Source organism: Lupinus angustifolius, chromosome LG01 (assembly GCF_001865875.1).
Source record: "Lupinus angustifolius cultivar Tanjil chromosome LG01, LupAngTanjil_v1.0, whole genome shotgun sequence".
Taxonomy (NCBI): Eukaryota; Viridiplantae; Streptophyta; class Magnoliopsida; order Fabales; family Fabaceae; genus Lupinus; species Lupinus angustifolius.
This window is the reverse complement of record NC_032009.1, coordinates 24,569,485-24,587,583: the sequence shown is the minus strand read 5'-3', so window position 1 is coordinate 24,587,583 and position 18,099 is coordinate 24,569,485. Positions and strand designations below refer to the sequence as shown.

Sequence of the window (18,099 nt, the reverse complement as noted above, 5' to 3'; positions counted from 1 at the left end):
CTTGATAGGAGGAATTTGTTCCCTATCAATTGGTGGTTTCATTTGTTCCCTATCAATTGGTGGTTTCATTTGTTCCTCAATGCCTTCAAGTATGGATGATGCTCTATTGTTCATAAACAAGAAGTTTCAAGAATTCTATAGTGAAGAAGATGCAAGAGATGAATCCCTTCCTTGCTATACTCTCTTTGTCCATCTCATATTACCAACATCTCATTTAAGACCCCAAGGTCTAGCACACTCAGTTCCCATGCATTCTTATCCACATTCACAGGGTGATGTTGCACTATCAAATAGCGTTCAGCATAGTCAATCTCAAAATGCTACAAGGAGGCCTTTAATTCCTAATCATTCCGGAGAGTCTAGAACACTGGAACCAGTTGGGAGACAAGGTGCTCTCACTGAGCAAAAAACTGACTCTGCCTTTAGGAAAGCAAACGACTCGAATTCTGAAGCTGCTGCTGTTCAAAATGGCCAGTCAGCTTGCCAGTGTGAATTGGAGCAAAAAATTAGGTTTATAGAATTTGGGTACAAACTTTTAATGCTATGGACATGGATAGACTAATCTGTACAATGACTTGGACTTTTCAACTGATCAAATTTGGCCCAATTTTATATTTGTGGAGAAAGTCAAATGTGATGGAGAAGAAAGTAATATTTTTCAAATTTAATAGATCAAATCCTTGAATCAAGGACCCAATTATTCAATCACAATGTTGATTTTAAAGAAGTCGGTAATGATAAGATGTATGTTATAATATTTGTTATGAGATTTATTAGAAAAGAGATAGGATAAAATATTATAGTTGATTATTTAAATTTATTAAATATTGATATTATAGAAACAATTCTAGAATGTTCTTATTGTGAGATGATATAACATTTGTGTGTTTACAATCATTTTATGATTTTTTTATTTTCTTTAAATAATTCTTTGTTCATCGATAATGAAATCAATCAATGAAATATGAATTATATCTTCTAGAAATATTTCTTTCCTTAGGAGTAGAGTAATTAATAGTTAATTACTTGATTGGAGGAATTTTTCCCCTATCATATGTGAAATTCTCTTCAAATTTGTTAATACAAATTCAATTTCAATAGGCGTCAATACCACACAAAATAATTTTTTAAAGTTGACCAATATATATTTATAATAAAATAAAATGTATTTAGTGGACAAAAATGTGTTACATAACATTTGGCATTTGGATTATTGATTGGATACATTTCAAAGAACATTTTGTTAAAAAACGATTTTAATTTTTAACTATTTTATTATGTATCCATCGAAACTACATTCATAGAAAAAATTAAAACTGAAAAACAAATGTAACATTTTTATCAACTTTTTTTATGTATAATCTAAATAAATGAATAATATGATTTTATCAAATAGTGTATGTGATATGCACTTCTGATTTGATTACTGTCTAGTCTTGAAAGTGACTCTAGTTCACACCTTTAAGCAGATTAATCTTTAAATCAGGAAAGTCTGATTTAACATAGAATAACTCATTTCATCATTTTGTTTAGTTTTAAAAAACTTGTCTATTACTTTAGTGATAAAGCATAGAAAGTCACTAACAAAGTAAGGGGAGATGAGAGGGAGGTGATGCTTGTTAAGGCCCTGGGAGTGGAGTATGTGATGCTACTCGCATTCATAGTTGCATCGTACCACTTCACTCAGTAGAAAGCTTAAGAATAATAGATTGTATGGTCCTGACTCCATTATATTCAAATCGATATATTTGAGCCTCACTCAAATTCAGACTTGTTTGCTGTCATTTTCTATGAAGGTTCACTCTAAGGGATTAAAAAATGAATATGGAAAATTACAAGAACATATATAAAATCTCTTGCAATAGCTTCTCACTGTTTCTCATCTTGTTAGGTTTACAGCACATGATCCCAAACCTCAGTGACTGTTAAAGGTCGTCATAAACAAGGAATGCTAGTTATGCTTGAACGTCTAAAAATTCTGCAGCATCTTTCTATCCAGATGCTAACACATAGTCATCTAACTGAATCCCTCTATTCATATCAGTTGTGGAATTTTGACAACCAAACCACTCCATAAGATACTTTACAGGCTCCTTGGACCACTCACAAGTTAAAAACAAATAGTTATGAGATTTAGGTGCATTCAAAAAAGGACACAAGTGGTATCAAGATTCCTGAAATCAATTTCTTGTAGTATATCTTTAGTTAGTAATCTCCTCCGAAGTTCAAATTTACCATACATTTTTTGCACAAGTAACGAAATTTACACTATTGTAGCAGGGTTTGTAAAAGTAGTCTAAGCTTCTGCGTGATATCTTTACCTTCAATATCCAAGTGCTACGTGGTTGAAGAGGTGGGAGGTAGGACATTAACCCTATTTTCTAGTTACTTTTGCCTTCAAGCAGTTTAAAATAAAGAATCGTACCATGAACGAAGACTCAACAAAATAAAAAACAATGATGAAAAATACAGTATACACCTTTCTAAAATAATGCACATAATCTTAGACAGAGAATTGACATAAAAGTTATCTCAGTCGGTTCTGGAAAAAAGAGGGCAAGTACAAGAACAGATAAAAAAGATCACCAAAAGTCCAAAAACCCAAGATTTACCAACCTTGAGTTAAAGGACAGCATACATGAGAAGCAATAAAAGCATATCTTCTATAAAAGCAGCAACATGGGGTAAGTTAGGCATCTGCAGCAAAATCATATGATGGAAGAAGCTAACCAGCCCTTCGTCTGGGCATGTTCCACATAGAAGCTAAATTTGTCCTTTGCGTTCGGAATGTCCAAAGCCAGATCATCAAGACTATCCTTAATACGGGTGAACCCTTTAGTCATCTGATTAATGGTGATCAGACCTTCATTAAAGCACTCCTGAAGTAGATATAGCATCCTATCATTCTTCTTCTCCATGGCCATAACCAAAGCTTTCTTCACTACCTCATGGTTAAAGAAAGGCATTCCCAGGTCGCGTATACACTGGCATGCTTCACCCAAGACCCCACTACTCTCGTACTCCTCTAAGAGCTTCATGATCTTGTCCTTGGCATCCTCCACAGCCCATCCAGTCCCACCACCCCAGCATCTCAATAGTCTCTCACCAGCGTGACGAGCAGCAATGAGTGACCGAGCCATTAGCACAGTTTCACTACCACTGCATTTTGGTGGTAACCTGCTGCCAATTTCTTCCAGATTCAGAGGGGCCAACACATCATCAATCACAGCCCGAGCTAAAAACAGTGCGAGCTCATTCGAAGCATCCAGTATATCCAGTGCTGTATCTTCAGCACTTTCCAGAAGCATGAGAAAACCATTAACTATATCCTCTGTTGAGAATATCTCAATATGAAGAGCAGAAAGGAGTACAGATGCCATTTCCTTCTCTCTGTTCTTTCTGTCCATAGCAAGAGTTATTAGCCTCTTCAAGAATATTGGGTTATATTCAGGTGCTCCAAGATCTTCAAGACTCTGAATGAGATCAGGAATGTCATCAGACAGAAAATACTCATGAATTATAGTTACAGCTTCCCATTTGTACTTCCTCAACTTCTCATCTTTAAATTGAATTTCCCCATCTTCACCAGCAGGTTTCGTGAATGAAGCATCAAGCCATCCTTCAGATATTGCTTTAGGAACCAATGACTGGAACAAGGCTTTAGCTGATGGAATATCAAGAGCAAGATCATCCAGACCATCTGCCAAACGAGAAAACCCTTTCACCATTTGGCTTGAACTGATGAGCCCTTCTTCTGCTGCTTCTTTTAATAGCTTCAACATCAGAGGTTCTGCAGAACGGTTCTCCATGGCTAGTACCAGAGCCCTCTTCACAACCTCGTGATGGAAAAATGAAACACCCAACTCACGGATACACCTACAAGCTTCAAGTGTGTCACCACTATCCACATATTCTTTAAGTAGATCAGCAATCTTGTTCTTTACTTCCTCAACAGTGATTTGAGTGCTACCACCCCATCGTCTCTCCACAAGTTCAGCATGGTGTGGAGCTGAGAGATAACTCTTCTCAGCAGTCTGGATTACCTGAACACCCTTGGAAGATTCTGGAAGAGCCTTCCTTGCCCTGGCTAGAAAGGCAGGAGGAAGGATCTCATCAACAACAGCACGTGCCAGGAATAAAGCAATGATGTCAACCGCGTCCAGTATGTCCACTGCAAGATCATCAGCAGATTCAATGAGCATAAAGAATCCATCCCTAATCTGCGCGGGACTGATGACATCAGCATACAAAGCTGAGAGCAGAACAGAAGCCATTTCTTTCTCCTTATCATGCCTGTCCATAGCCATGGATACAAGGCGCTTAATGAAGTATGGATAATATTCACTTGAGCCAAGTTCTCTGAGGTCAGATGCAGCCAGTTCAACGGACCCAGTACTGAAATATTCTTCTATAATGGATACCACTGCTTTCTTGAATTCATCCAACGGGTCAGTGACAGTAGAACCAACCAGCTGATAGGGTTCCTATAAACAGCAAGAGCATCCGAACACATTCAAGTTATGCATATTCAGGTAGTCCATTCGCAAAAGCAACAAAATTTTACAAGACTCTAAATGAAAAGGAAAGAAATTCTTAAATGCTGTCAAAAACTATGAACAAAACCAGAGAAGATATTTTACCTCGCCACTGTCATAATTTGGATCATTCCTGTCTATGTGAGATGCAACATCAGTATCAAGTAATTTTCCCCAAGTGCCCTTACCACCAGCACCATCTGCATCCACAAGATAAAAACATCAAATCAAAAGATGAAGACCGTTACCAAACTTAACTAATTCTAACAGCATATACTGCAAGTGAAAGCTGCAAGCGTAAAAGCTAAACACCACTGCCTATCATCATGATTGTCAACCTAAAATAAAAACTAAATCATTAGTCTGAAACCTGAAGTACTCTGAATCAAACAAAGATCTAATAGGTTATTGTGTGCATATATAAACATCTTCACTTTCAAAGTTAATGAATATGACTCCAGATTTCAGATTGAATGGAAACCAAATTTTGTACTAAGAGCCAAAGGCAAACCCCTAAATACTACAGCAGCAACCTTTCACCATATCTGTATTAAACTATCAATGATTAATTATTAACAACTGTGGTATGAGTATCAGGATAGGATATCACTTTAATTTATCATTATCCAAAATATCGCAGAGGGCTAATGAAATCCATTTCAGCCAAGGTAGTCAATCTCCTACAGCGGCTGCCGGCTGGTACCAAAAATGCTAGAGGAGGATTGCAGATAGCAGTATGAAAGAGGTCACGAAGTTAAAATCCTGCAAAAAGTCTCTACAGTCGCGCGGGTAAGGCTGCGTACATCTACCCTCCCCATTCTCTTTATTTTACATGTAAATGCTCAAACATAAAAAAAATGCCCAAAAGTAAAGGCACGGTCATAACTAATAAAAAATTAATTGTTGTTAACACTCAAAGCCTCTAAGGATTAAAGTAACTCAGCTTGGCATTTGACGTGAAAACAGTGGAGCACAAATTAAGTCACACAAGCAAAGAACAGGGGACTAAAAATGTTTTCAGATGTGAAAACAGAGAGTGGGGCGGTTTCTGCAAAACCCACTAGGTCTGCTTAAAGTCACTAGAAACAAGCAAGAAAAATAAAGGGCCACAGAAAGGAGATGGTTTGAGAGGGCTGGGGCAGCTGCTGAAGAAAGAAACGAAGTGAGAAATGGGCTTCTCACATTTCTCACCCTAATCACATATGACTTGATGTTTGGAGTGAGGAAAAAGAAGATCTGGGTGGGAGGCAGTAAAAGTAAGGGCAAAGTGGTCATTCAGAGTTTGAATGGGTAAATAAGACATATTTGGAAAGACTAAGCGAGGGCAAAATAAATAATTATGTTAATAAAGAACTTTGATTAGTTAAAAAGAGGTAAATTTGTAAGAAAAGGTAAAGAAAACAAAAATGGCAAAGAAGATCAGCCACAATTCGTGAAACATAAATGGGAACTTTTCAGTAGCCGCATTAAGATAGCGGCCGCTATGGCCACACTTGCGCCTGCAATATCCACAACTACAACATGAACTGTGGTGCACCAGGAAGAAGCAGTTACATCATGCTACAACGTGAAGATGCGATCACTTGCAATAGTGGCCTGATTGATAACATAGACTGTTGCTAGCCAGCTAGATCAAAATAAAATCAGAACTTTACCAACCAACACCAATAATTCCACGATTTCAGAGAATTAGTAAGCTTATTTACGATTTGCCACAGGACAAAAAATACAAGCCACGTGTGCCGTAAATAAGACAACTTATGAAGATCCTAATTTGTTAACCTATTTGTATAGTATATACTAAATGCGCTCTTGATAGTCTTCCTTCCTTGACCACCTTCTCAATAAATTCAACAGCCTAATAATGGAAATTGCATAATTAACCCATCAGAGGATAAACGCACAGATGCGACAAAGGAATACAAAAGTCACGACTCTAAATAAAGCATCTAAAGGACATGAACTCACCCTTCTTCGCCCGCCCAAACTTTCCTGAGTGTGATCGGCGCACATGCCTCACAGCAATCCCAGCAGTTTGCGCCTTACCACCGGTGGGAGCTTTTATATGATGTTCAGACAACAAAGCCGATGGAGATTTTGGCGATGAAGACAAAATGTCCGCATTTTGACTGGCAATTTTTAGCATTTCCCTCTGCCCTTCTGTCAGAAATCCCTCACTCGATGCCATTTGCACAGAGAGAAGAAAAACAAACCCTATATACACAATCACCGATTAATCCCATTAATTCATCAATAACAATGTAAAACAATCAAAACAGAATGATAAAGCTATGTTACATGCACTTAAGTCCAAGTCAGTCAATTTCACAACCAATTAAAAACCCTTCCAATACATAAATAAAGCAATTCCACACAGCACAACAATAATTTATCTCTAAACAGAAACTATAACGATTAACAAATAAAATAACAGCGTTTTCACTTGATAGTGATACCACCCGCATGCACTATTCCTCTGCACCTCACAACACCAAACAAAGCATCTCTATAAGAAAAACAACTTGCTTAGTTTTAATTTCAAAAATAAATAAACAGCATGGAAACACAACATCATCATCGCACGAAAACTAAATCAAAATCAAAATCACAGATAAATTAAAAACGGAAATGGAAAAAGAGAGAGAGAAGTGAATAATACGAATGAGTGAGTAGGAAATGCAAGAGTGGATCAGATTCTTCTGTTCTTGGCTCGGATCTCAAGCCAAGACAGGAGAAGCAACTTGATTTCTGAATCGGATCTTCCAGAAAGTAGAAACGATAACACAAAAAGGAACGAAGATCGAGAGAGAAAGAAGAAACCCTAAAACGATGAGAAGGTGAAGTAAGATAATCGGAGAGTGAGTGTGTGTGCTTGTGTTGTGTCTGAGTCGGTGGAAAATATATATGAGAAAGAAGAGAAATGGATAAGTATGAAAAATTAACCTCTTACGGAATAAAATACAGAATAAAATTAATCGTACAAATCAAACTGCACTGAAAAAAAAGTGACAAAAGTGACGTGTATCGTGTAAAGTAGTAACACATGTAACTTTTTTTTATAAAGGTTTATAAATTAATTTTTGATTACTTTATTAATGTTATTTGGATCAATTGTAACTTAATGTCTAACTCGAGTATTACAATATTATTACTATTTATATGTGGGTTAGGGTTTAAGTGTACACTTCAAAATAAGGTATTCGAGTTTGGGCCTGTTTACTATCATGGGTTGCATTTTTCCAAAAATCAAATTTGGACATTTAAATTTGAGATTTAAATTTGCACGATCATTAAGTTAACTATGTTGGTCCAATTTTCTTTCTTTGAGTATTGGTACAGCTAGGACATTTTTTAAAAGTAATTTTGCCAGCACTAATTATCGTCCTTAGAGGGAAGCAAAAATCCATTTTAAAGCTATTTTCTTTGTTGATAAATTTGAAGGAAGCAAAGTCGCAAAACATGCTTGCTATGTATTTTCTTTCTTGGTAATGGATTGTGGGACGTGGACTAATGGGAAGTCGTATTGGAAAATTCAGTGAAGGAGATCATTATTTGAGTGGGAGGAAACTTATGCGAGAAGTCTTTATGATCTTATTCGAAACCATTCTTGTACTAGTGATGTAGCTGGTAGATGGAGATGGAATCTTGATAAAGTGGGGAGCTATGTGTTCAGTAGTGACAGAGCCATATAATATTCTTAATTTATGTTGGATTTATTGTATCTGTCAAAGGTTTGTTGTTTAATGTAGAAAGTTATCAAAGGAAGAGTTGCAACTAAGTTTGAGCTTCTTAAGAGAAATATAGTTTGGGTAGATGATTTGAAGTGTATTTTGTGATGAACACGTATGTTTCTTTATTGCCATTTTGTTTCCAATGTGTGGAAGAGACTTTATTCTTGACTACATATTTAAATTAGTGTGCCAAATTCGATTGTAAAAGCACTTCATGATTCTCTTTTTAAAACCGATAAAAGGAAAACTTCGTAGAGAATGTTATAGTTTGCTATTATTTGGTCCATTTAGAATACGATAATTGATATTATTTTTAAGGGGACAGACCTAGTTTTATCCATATTTTAAATTTGATCCAAATTATATTTTAATTATGGTTTTAAAAAATATGGAATCTACATACTATACTTTTACCCAATAGTGTACATATTGATCTTGTTTGTAAAATATGATCGGGTTGAGACCATTATGCTCATTTTTAATATATTTGTTTATACAAAAAATACATTTGAACATTATTTGGCTTCACATGCACACACTAACACTCTAAATTATTCTCAAATGATTCCTCTATGTATATAATTTTCAAATGAATTATGGAATGCGCGTAGAGTTTCCAAGTATTCAATTTCACACTACACGAACCTCTCCCTCAGCATAGATAATAATATATTGTTCAATGAACAATAATAAAATAATCCTTTTTAATGTTCAATGAACGACTTTTTTTCTTTCCCTCCTAGTTTTATTTTGATTCATCGAACATTGTCAAACCGCCACTAATATGCCACAAGGCATTTTATATAATGAAGTTGCCAAAATACTCCTCATTAAACTATGGGCATTGTAACAAGATAGCTTGTGCATTAAGAAACTTGGAAAGATCTAGTCTCCTACAAATTTTGATTTATCTACTTTCTAGTATGTAAATTTGAGGCTAAACTAAAATTGGGAGTCATTCCATTCAGACATTTTTCGCAATACATAAATAGGGCAACCAAATGCGCGAGCCGTGTAGCAAAATTTATGTTAAGGTATATAACTCTTGGCAGTTATACACAACCATTATAAATTCTGTTGCAATGCAATATTTACCATAGAAGTGATGAGTTCATACAGATGAGAAAACTTATTGTCAGAATATTGTATAGCTGAATGAATAAAAGAGGTTTGAATAAGGCTTGTAATAATGGTCTATAAAGTGTTATTACATTATATAAGTGCATGTGTGTGTGCAACATTCAGATTCGGTTTAATTGAGAATTCTTTTAACACAGGGATCATTGGGGTTCCTCCATCAAAGTAAATCTAAAGTTTAGATTCTAAACCTATGGTTTGGCTGCAATAAAAATTTAGAGAAGCTCAACTTAACAATTTATTCACCATCTACTACAATATGACAAATTCAATAAATATGTTAATATGTTTTTGTTAGCAAACAATACAGAAGAATATCAGGTACAAAGCAACATATCATATCAAAACTTTACTTACACTTCTTTGTAAGCTTTCCTTCCTAGTTTTCTCTTTGAGCTAGGAACTACAGGGAAACCAATTAAAGTAACAACTGGGTAAGTACTTGAAAAAGTTAATGATTGAAATAAATTCTAAGTGCTGAAATTTAGCCTCCAACATAAAATTAGGATCATTAGTTCCTTCAGAAAATATAATTTTGCACTTTGAGGGTAATTGGCCACAATTTATAGTGGCGCATTACCCTGGCAATAAACAATTCTTCTTGCTCCCTTCAAAAGATGTGCAGAAAGCTCCAGCATTAAACAGCAATCCATCCATTATACATCAACAAATACGCGATAAGGTATATCAACACAGAGTATTTCATACTACTTAGGGAATCCTACTTATAATAAACATTTAACACAAGGAGCATGTGAGTTCTCTAATCCTTAACTTGACACACACTCATTGACTTAGGCGAAGCAAGGTACCCCTCTCATAAAGATCATACGTCAGACCTAGTATACATCCAATAGTCAGCCTGCTCTTTAGTCGTCGTGGCTACCGACTACTCGATATATATCAGGATACTTCAGTATCAAACATAATTACTGACCATAGCTGATATAAGGAAACAAAATAAGCAATGCAGGGAATGACTAATCCCACGAGTATATAACGGCAGTGCAATCATTTTTTAACTACGCCAACATAGCATTGACAATATCAAGTTTTCCTAGACTAAAGCCTGACAGTACAATGACCGTGAACAATGATAATTGATCAAGATGCAAAACAACCTAATTTTCCTCAGTGGTTTTGTTGCAGTTGTTAGAGCTGCAGGAAAAAAACATGGGGTTCATTATGCTAGCAACAAGTCTCAGAAGAACATTTGTACCTAGGGATTGATAAAACAAGATCCTTCTGTTGTGATGCATGCGAAGAACAAGACTTCTTATGAAGCCAGCGGGTTTGAGGAAAACAGTTAGACTCGCTAACCAAATTGATCGTTGATGAAACTTGAAGTGTATAGTTGTCTCCCTCATCATTGAGAGAATCTAGAATATGAAGTCTTCGGAGCCTCTTGAGCTGAACTATAAAAAATCTATTCCCCATGGACCTGAGTAAATTCCCTTCCGAATTTCTCAAAGTTGTAACAAACTCCGTTGCATCATCTGACTATGCTGATTGCATCAGAGGAACAAGTTAGAATTTGATCCTTCATTATAGGCTTTTCAGAGGTACAATCAGCATAGTCAGATTCACTCCCTTGTTCATTATATGACACTGATTTCCGTAGAATTCTGCGGGAACAATTAAAGAAATTGAAATATGACCTCTTAAATTTTGCAAACTTTGAATCTGAAGTACAAGGTACATAATTGATCCTGAGCTCAATGTTATAACCCAATATAAACTGCAGGGAACTTGCAATCAGTTTCCATGACTTCTCAGCTCTAGCAACAAAGTCACGATGATGAAATTCCAACTCAGCAACTGCAAGGCCTGAAAATTAGAATATACTCCATTCATTACTCGGTACTTAGTTCTCACTTCTCCATGGAAGATAAATCTCACAAATATACAAGAATCTCTCATAGAAAAACGTCCAACAGAAAATAAAAACACAACACCAACCATAACAGTAGGATATCCATCATCCGATGATACCAGAAATTCTCTTGACTGCAAAAATAATGTTCGGATAAAAAACAGTGCAGATAAAATGCAAAACATACCTTGATTAACCCAAAGTGAAGACAACTTCCCATGCTTCCTGAGAAAATTCTTCAGCTTGCTAGATTGACATATCTTTGTAGCTCTATACCATATCGAATCCAGTGTTCCTCTGCGATCCTCGTGCAATTCTAATCTATATGATTTATCATCACACTTACCAGTAGCGGCATGCTTCACACTCTCTCCTTCAGATGATGTACTGCAGAAATCCCCATCTGTTAGCATTTAAAGACAACATTAGAAAAGAAACTTCAACCTGATCAAATTGCTTCAACTCTTCCAACGGCGTGCCACACATTCGCTAAGTATTGTATGGAATAAAAAAGTATGAAGCCCACCTCGAGTGGACGCAACTCTTAAACATGACTTGCTATCATTTGCATCCACAGATGAATATTCTACAGAGTTTAGCTGTAGAAGCGCTGCAGTGAACCATGTTGTTTGATTCTTTGAAATTCTTAACTGCTTCTCTGTTTCTGAAAGTATTCTTACTGCATGATTTAGTTTCTGCAGGTCTGCTTCCGCTATCATTGAGAAAATAATCAGTCAAACAACAGAAATAAGATAAGAGCGCAATGGAGTTTACAAGGTGAAACACAAGCACACCCAGCAAAAAAAATTGAACAGCTAATACATATGATGAAAGCTGAAAGGATATGATATATTATACTTTCATGAACTTACAGGTATGTCTACTAGAAAATCTTCTGCCAATTTCAGCACCACCAACTTCACATTTCCCTGCAAGAATATCCATTATAAGATTTTCCAGCTGTGACATAAGTTGTAGAGGATCTATCCGTGAACTCATAAGCTCCCGGGCTTTTATAACTGTATTTGAAGTGTCAGGTGACAAAGCCAGGTCCAACAATTCAAACAATTCTTCATCAGAAACAACACCAGTCTGCATAACAACAAAGGGCAAGATTGAATTCCCAGGAGAATAAAGGAAAACAGTTCTGAGGAGAATTGTACAGAACAAAGAACAACACTTACAAGCTCATAAGCTAAGGAAATTGTGATTTTTTTATCAAGCAAACTCAGTTGGTCAAGCATCATTTCTGCATCCCTAAGAGAACCACATGATTTAGCAGCAATGAAGTCCAAGGCAACTTGTTCATAATCAATAGCTTCGACAACACAAATTTGTTCCAATCTTCTTGCAATGTCAGTATCTTTAATCTTCGGAAAGTAATACCTTTGAGCCCTCGAGACTGCACTTCGAGGAAGTTTATCCAATTCCGGAGTGATCATCACAAAAACCACATGTTGGGGAACATTCTCTAGACTATTCAAAAGAATCACCCATGTTTCCCGATGCAAAAACTGGCACTCATCAATAATAAACACCTTAAAGCGCAAGGAAACTGGAGGTATGCAAGCATTCTTAACAAGGGATTTAGCCTTGTCTGCATGATTGATTCTCAAAAAATCCACTTCCTTAATATCATTACTTCTTCCATTAAAGAACAAAACACATTCCCTACACAGACCACATGGCCTTTGTTCCTCAAAAGAGAGGCAATTCAGTGCAGCAGCAAAGATCCTGGATGCAGATGTCTTGCCTGTACCACGGGGACCATGGAAGAGGTAAAAAGATGTTATTCTTCCTCTAGAGATAGCACCCAAAAGAGACCTTCCTACCACATTATGTCCAACCAAATCACTGAAAGATTTTGGCCTGAATTTCATACATAAACTCCGAGGAGTTTCCAAATTTGTACTAGTTCCGCCACCAATGTGTCTCATGCTTCTATGTTCATTAAGACCTGTCTCACTAACATGCTGCAATGTCAAAGGAAGGTCTTCCATTTCAGAATAATGATTTGATTCTCCAAAACTTGGTGATTTTGACCAACAGCTTATCCTACACCCATTATGATTATCTAAAACATTTACACCTTGAATTATATGTGCTGCTGCGCTACACGTTGAGAGAGCATCACCAAGAGAAAGGCATGGACTACCTACATGGCTTGCAATATCACCCATCTCTTCTGATTTTTTCACTTGATTCTTGAATAGTGACTTCGTATTTGACTTTGAGTACTCTGTTCTCCCTAACTGTGATGACAATACAGTTGATGAATGGCATGATTCCTCATTCCTCAAATGATTAATAGGAGACAAGATGCAAGCTAAATCTAATCCTCCACCCCCATGGTTGCTACAACAGCTTTCATTTGACAATTTAGTTCCAAAAATGCCTTGTGGACTAGGATTATAGTAAACCGGTTCATCGTCTCTCGGCCTTTCCTTACATGAGCCCCTACAATAGTTATCTAATCTAAAATCAGTACTATAGTGTTCTCTTTTCCCCTTAAAATCTGAATCCTTTGATCTTAAAAAAGCATCATGATCAGAACCACATGCATGAGAAGCATCCAAGAACCACGACGAAATCCCATTACCCGAACCATATTCACAATGTACATTATCAATCAAAGGAGAAAGTTTGCTTATGCAATTAGTTGAAGGATCCCTCAATGACTTGACCCTCCTCAATGCTACAAGAGTTTTAGAAATAGGAATATCAACTGAATGCCTCCTACCATCCATTGTCTTACAGTTATATAATCAGAATCACACTAAACAGTACTCCAACCTAGAATAAAAGAACACACATCAGAACATGAAATCACAATCCTTTTCTCTTCCTATATTTCATATCAAAACATGAAAATGAAAGAGTCCACAAAGTGTGTCACTTACTTCTGTCATAAAAACATTTTTTGTTGATTTTTTAACTTAAATATATTTTTTCAATAATAAGACAATGGAGTGACATACTTTGTGAGAGAGAAGTAGTGCTCCCGAAAAAACACAAGCAAAGTCAAATGAAGTTTTTGCATTGTAGCTTCTCATCTTAAATTTAATAGTCACTCTGAAAAAAACAAAATAAAGGATAGATTGTTTCTTACTGACAGCTTTGTCAGAACATTCAAGTGGAAAATGAGCATAGCAAATTGAACAAACAAGAGAATATGTGGAAAATGTAGTACCTTTGATCAGAGAAGAATAAAAAGAAAAATGCAAGTAAGGTTAGTTCTTACCTCTAACAGTAATGTGTCCTTTCCATTTTCGTCACTATTAGAATGGACATTAAGACAAGAAAGAAAGTTAGAAGTGAGAATCTCGAGCTCATATTTTAGTATGAGATATTCTAGATACTAGGTAGAAAAAGACAATGCAAACGACAAAGTCAAAGAAAACAAATATAGATAAATAAACAAATAGAAACCTTAACACATAGGAACAACCAAAATCTTCGAAACTGACAAAGAAAAACCCGTGATATGGGGTAATGAAGAAAATGGGTCGTTGAAAAATCCGAACTTGGAATGAATGCGCATGGTGGTGAAGGATATAGTGGCAGTGAAGAACAAGAAGAGTGGTGTGGGGGAGATAGAAAAATAGAATGGAAGTGGCGTTGTAGTAAATATGTAATAAATGTTAGGCATGCCATGAGTTGTCACAAACAAGTGTTGAGAAAGCTTGTGTTGTACCCTTTCTGGCAGAGGTAGATGGTGAGTGCATGGAGTCAGGGATTTCGAGTTTTGTGAAGAGAATAAAGTATCTCTTATTACAGGGAAACCATTGAAATTGTTATATTTTATTATTTTCTATAAAAGTATTTTTAAAATTAAACAAAATATTATATAAGTTATATTTTTATTAGTTAGATGAGATAAATTATCTCATGAGAAAAATACATTTTTTTTTTGGAATATGAAAACTTCAGTTAATATAGTTGATGGAGAAAAGCTGTGACTCCGGTCTGCTTTCTGCAGTTTTTCCAATAGTGGTGCAATTTTCACTTTACAAGCTATTTGTTAGGGTGATTATGGTCATTATTAGTATTGTGATAAGAATTATAGTGCTATAGTGTGAATTAATTCTCAAATTTATCTATAAGAAAATAATACATATTAATTATAAATAAATCATTAATAAATAAATAACGTTGTGATATATGTCAGTTTTTTCTCTAGACACTACATCTACTATGTCATCATCTGTGATTTGGTGAAATTGGTTTTAAAAAAATGCATTCAAGTGTGTAGATTAGCCATAGCCTGGAAACGCAGACCTATAACTGATGCTCTCTGACATTTAACAATTACAACTTGGTTATTATTATGATAAAGGAGCGGCGGTGAACCTGCAACTCTGTGTGATAATTCACAAATTAAATTAAATAGTATAGGCACTCTATAATTTACTACTTGGAAAAGATTCTGCAGGTTTTTGTGAATGCTTTAACAACACACCAAAAGGGCAAAATTTACACGAGGTGCATCCTGTGCACTTTAATTTGATGAATGCACTCGGTCTTTTGCTTCCTGTGATATTTTCGTGTCATCTGCATGCAATGTACCTCAAACACCGAAACAAAAAATGAATCATTTAATAATGCAGTATTGTTAATAAACTAGTCAGGGTATTGGTATATTGGTATAGTGGTTTAACTGATTATTTACTAATTAAATTGTATATTGTCGAAATTAGATATAAAAATATAATATATTATCATTAATGTTGAAAAATTAATATTTTTTCAATTTTATTAAAAAATTAATTTTAAATAAAAACGGGTTGGTATAACCGGTACGGTTCAATTGAAAACTGGTCAGCATGACCGGTTTTGGCCAGTTTTAACCGGTATGATTGTATGACTAGTATAACTAATGTACCATACTGATATTGAGACTGGTTCGGTTTATCGGTTGAACCGGCCGACACGAAACAGTTTTTATAAGACTGCAAAAATGTAACACGTCCAGTTTATTTGTAGCCAGAAGAATGTTTAATGAGAGAGGATATTGTTGGGAGGAAGTGGATTTCTCCCCCTGTTTAATTAGTTAAATGGTATAACATGGACTTGTAATGGTCCAAAATAATGTTGCATACATAGATCAATTGTTATTCATAGTTGTTTGAGTGGTGGAATATGGATGAGGAATATGGATGCATAATGTATAAATGATGCAGCCATGTAAAGCTTCTCTTCTTATTTTTAAAAATAAATCCAACAATTGAAGTTCCAATTTGTTATTTTGTTGCATTAATTTCCTAAAATCCTAACCTTCTCGAGAATAGTTCACCAAAATAAAATATTGGTATCTCATTAACATTTCAAATGAGCATGCTGCAAAAGACTCAACTCAAAAAGCAGATAACTAGTTCAACTTCGAGTGATACTAATGTTAAAAAACAGGCTTATGGAGGCCCAATTGTTTTTAGTGATATTTTTATGGGCTGACTAATGTATGATTTGGTTGGAGTAATTTTAAAAAGAAAGAAGATAAGAGGAGATAGTTTTCATTTTCTTCACTTTGGCTGATAAGATAAGTAGAGAAGAGAGAGAAAATTATGGTGGGCCTCACCTCAATTTTCTTATCCTCACATCACACAAGAAAATCTTTTAAAAATTCCTTATCTTTACCATCACTTTATCTCAAAATCATCTGTGGATACTAACGAGCGTTGATTCAAGTGATACATGTTTAATTCTCCTTAAGTAAGATCTCGGGTTCGAGTCTTGTGGATGGAAAAATATTCGTTGGGAGAGTTAGTCTCACGTACCTGTGGATGTTCCCGGCAGAATTGTGAGACCCAAATTAATTTGATGATTTAAAAAAACTTTAATTTAAAATCTAAGCAATTAAAAGTTTTTAAATGCTACATTTATCATCTCATTCAATATTGGACACTTCAGTAGTATTAGAGATGATCCATATTATTTTCTTCATATCTTTTCTCCTCCCATTTTCTTCCCTCATCCAAAAGATAGCTAAGTCTACCATTTTACAACGTCCTTATATATTTAGGTCTATGTTATTGTGTAGCTATCAAATATCAATAAGAAACAATTACATAACTAAAAAGATTAATTAAAAAAATAAATTATCATAATCTTGTTTTGTAATGGTAACAAAGATAAAAATACATAATAATGAGTATAAAAGATTTATGTTTGTATGAAGGATGCAAATAACTCTTGGAAAACTATTGATTTATATACGTAGATGAAAAATGACAAAGAAAAATGTAAATTAAATATAAAAAAGGAGAATAAAAACAGAGAATTGAGCAGAAAGGGGGAAAGGTATATATCCACTTTGTAAAAAAAGGTTGCATGTAACGTAATTCATGGAGAATTTTAAGTTCTTATGAGCAAGCCATACCAATTGGCAATTGCAGATAATAAGAATTTAGAAACACTTATTTACTGAGTGGTATGATTATTATATAATCCAAATGGATTTAATCGGGTCTCATATAATAACTATGCTACATGACTTTAAATGATTGTGCAACTATGTGTTCCTTCCCAGCTGTCTCTTCTAGAGGACTAAATCTATGATCCTAATTAAATCTCAATTAACAATCTTAATCATATCATTTTTGTTCACATAAATGAAAAAGTGATCTTTGTGCACACGGCATACTAATTATCCAGAATGGAACTAATGTTGATGCTGAATATGACCCGAAAGTAACAAGGCCTGAGAAGGGCTAAACATCAAACATGAATTTGATTGGAAATTGAACATTCACACATGGCTATTGTACCAACTTTACTCTAACAACACCAATTACTTTTTAGATGAAACTTTACTCTAACAAAGTCA

The 18,099-nt window shown here is 35.2% G+C and overlaps 2 protein-coding genes across 2 annotated transcripts; both read right to left on the bottom strand.

The window, feature by feature from the left end:
* Positions 2,458 to 7,449, bottom strand: LOC109357858 (programmed cell death protein 4-like). Its single transcript, XM_019601918.1, has 4 exons — positions 7,195 to 7,449; positions 6,504 to 6,749; positions 4,641 to 4,735; positions 2,458 to 4,484 (listed from the first exon to the last, which is right to left on the bottom strand). Exons 2-4 carry the CDS (start codon positions 6,721 to 6,723, stop codon positions 2,709 to 2,711), a joined length of 2,091 nt encoding a protein of 696 aa, XP_019457463.1. The 5' UTR covers positions 6,724 to 6,749; positions 7,195 to 7,449; the 3' UTR covers positions 2,458 to 2,708.
* Positions 9,813 to 15,003, bottom strand: LOC109357850 (protein STICHEL-like 2). Its single transcript, XM_019601907.1, has 7 exons — positions 14,706 to 15,003; positions 12,461 to 14,069; positions 12,149 to 12,368; positions 11,803 to 11,988; positions 11,623 to 11,679; positions 11,464 to 11,592; positions 9,813 to 11,230 (listed from the first exon to the last, which is right to left on the bottom strand). The coding sequence occupies exons 2-7, from the start codon at positions 14,021 to 14,023 to the stop codon at positions 10,896 to 10,898; spliced, it is 2,490 nt and encodes an 829-aa protein (XP_019457452.1). The 5' UTR covers positions 14,024 to 14,069; positions 14,706 to 15,003; the 3' UTR covers positions 9,813 to 10,895.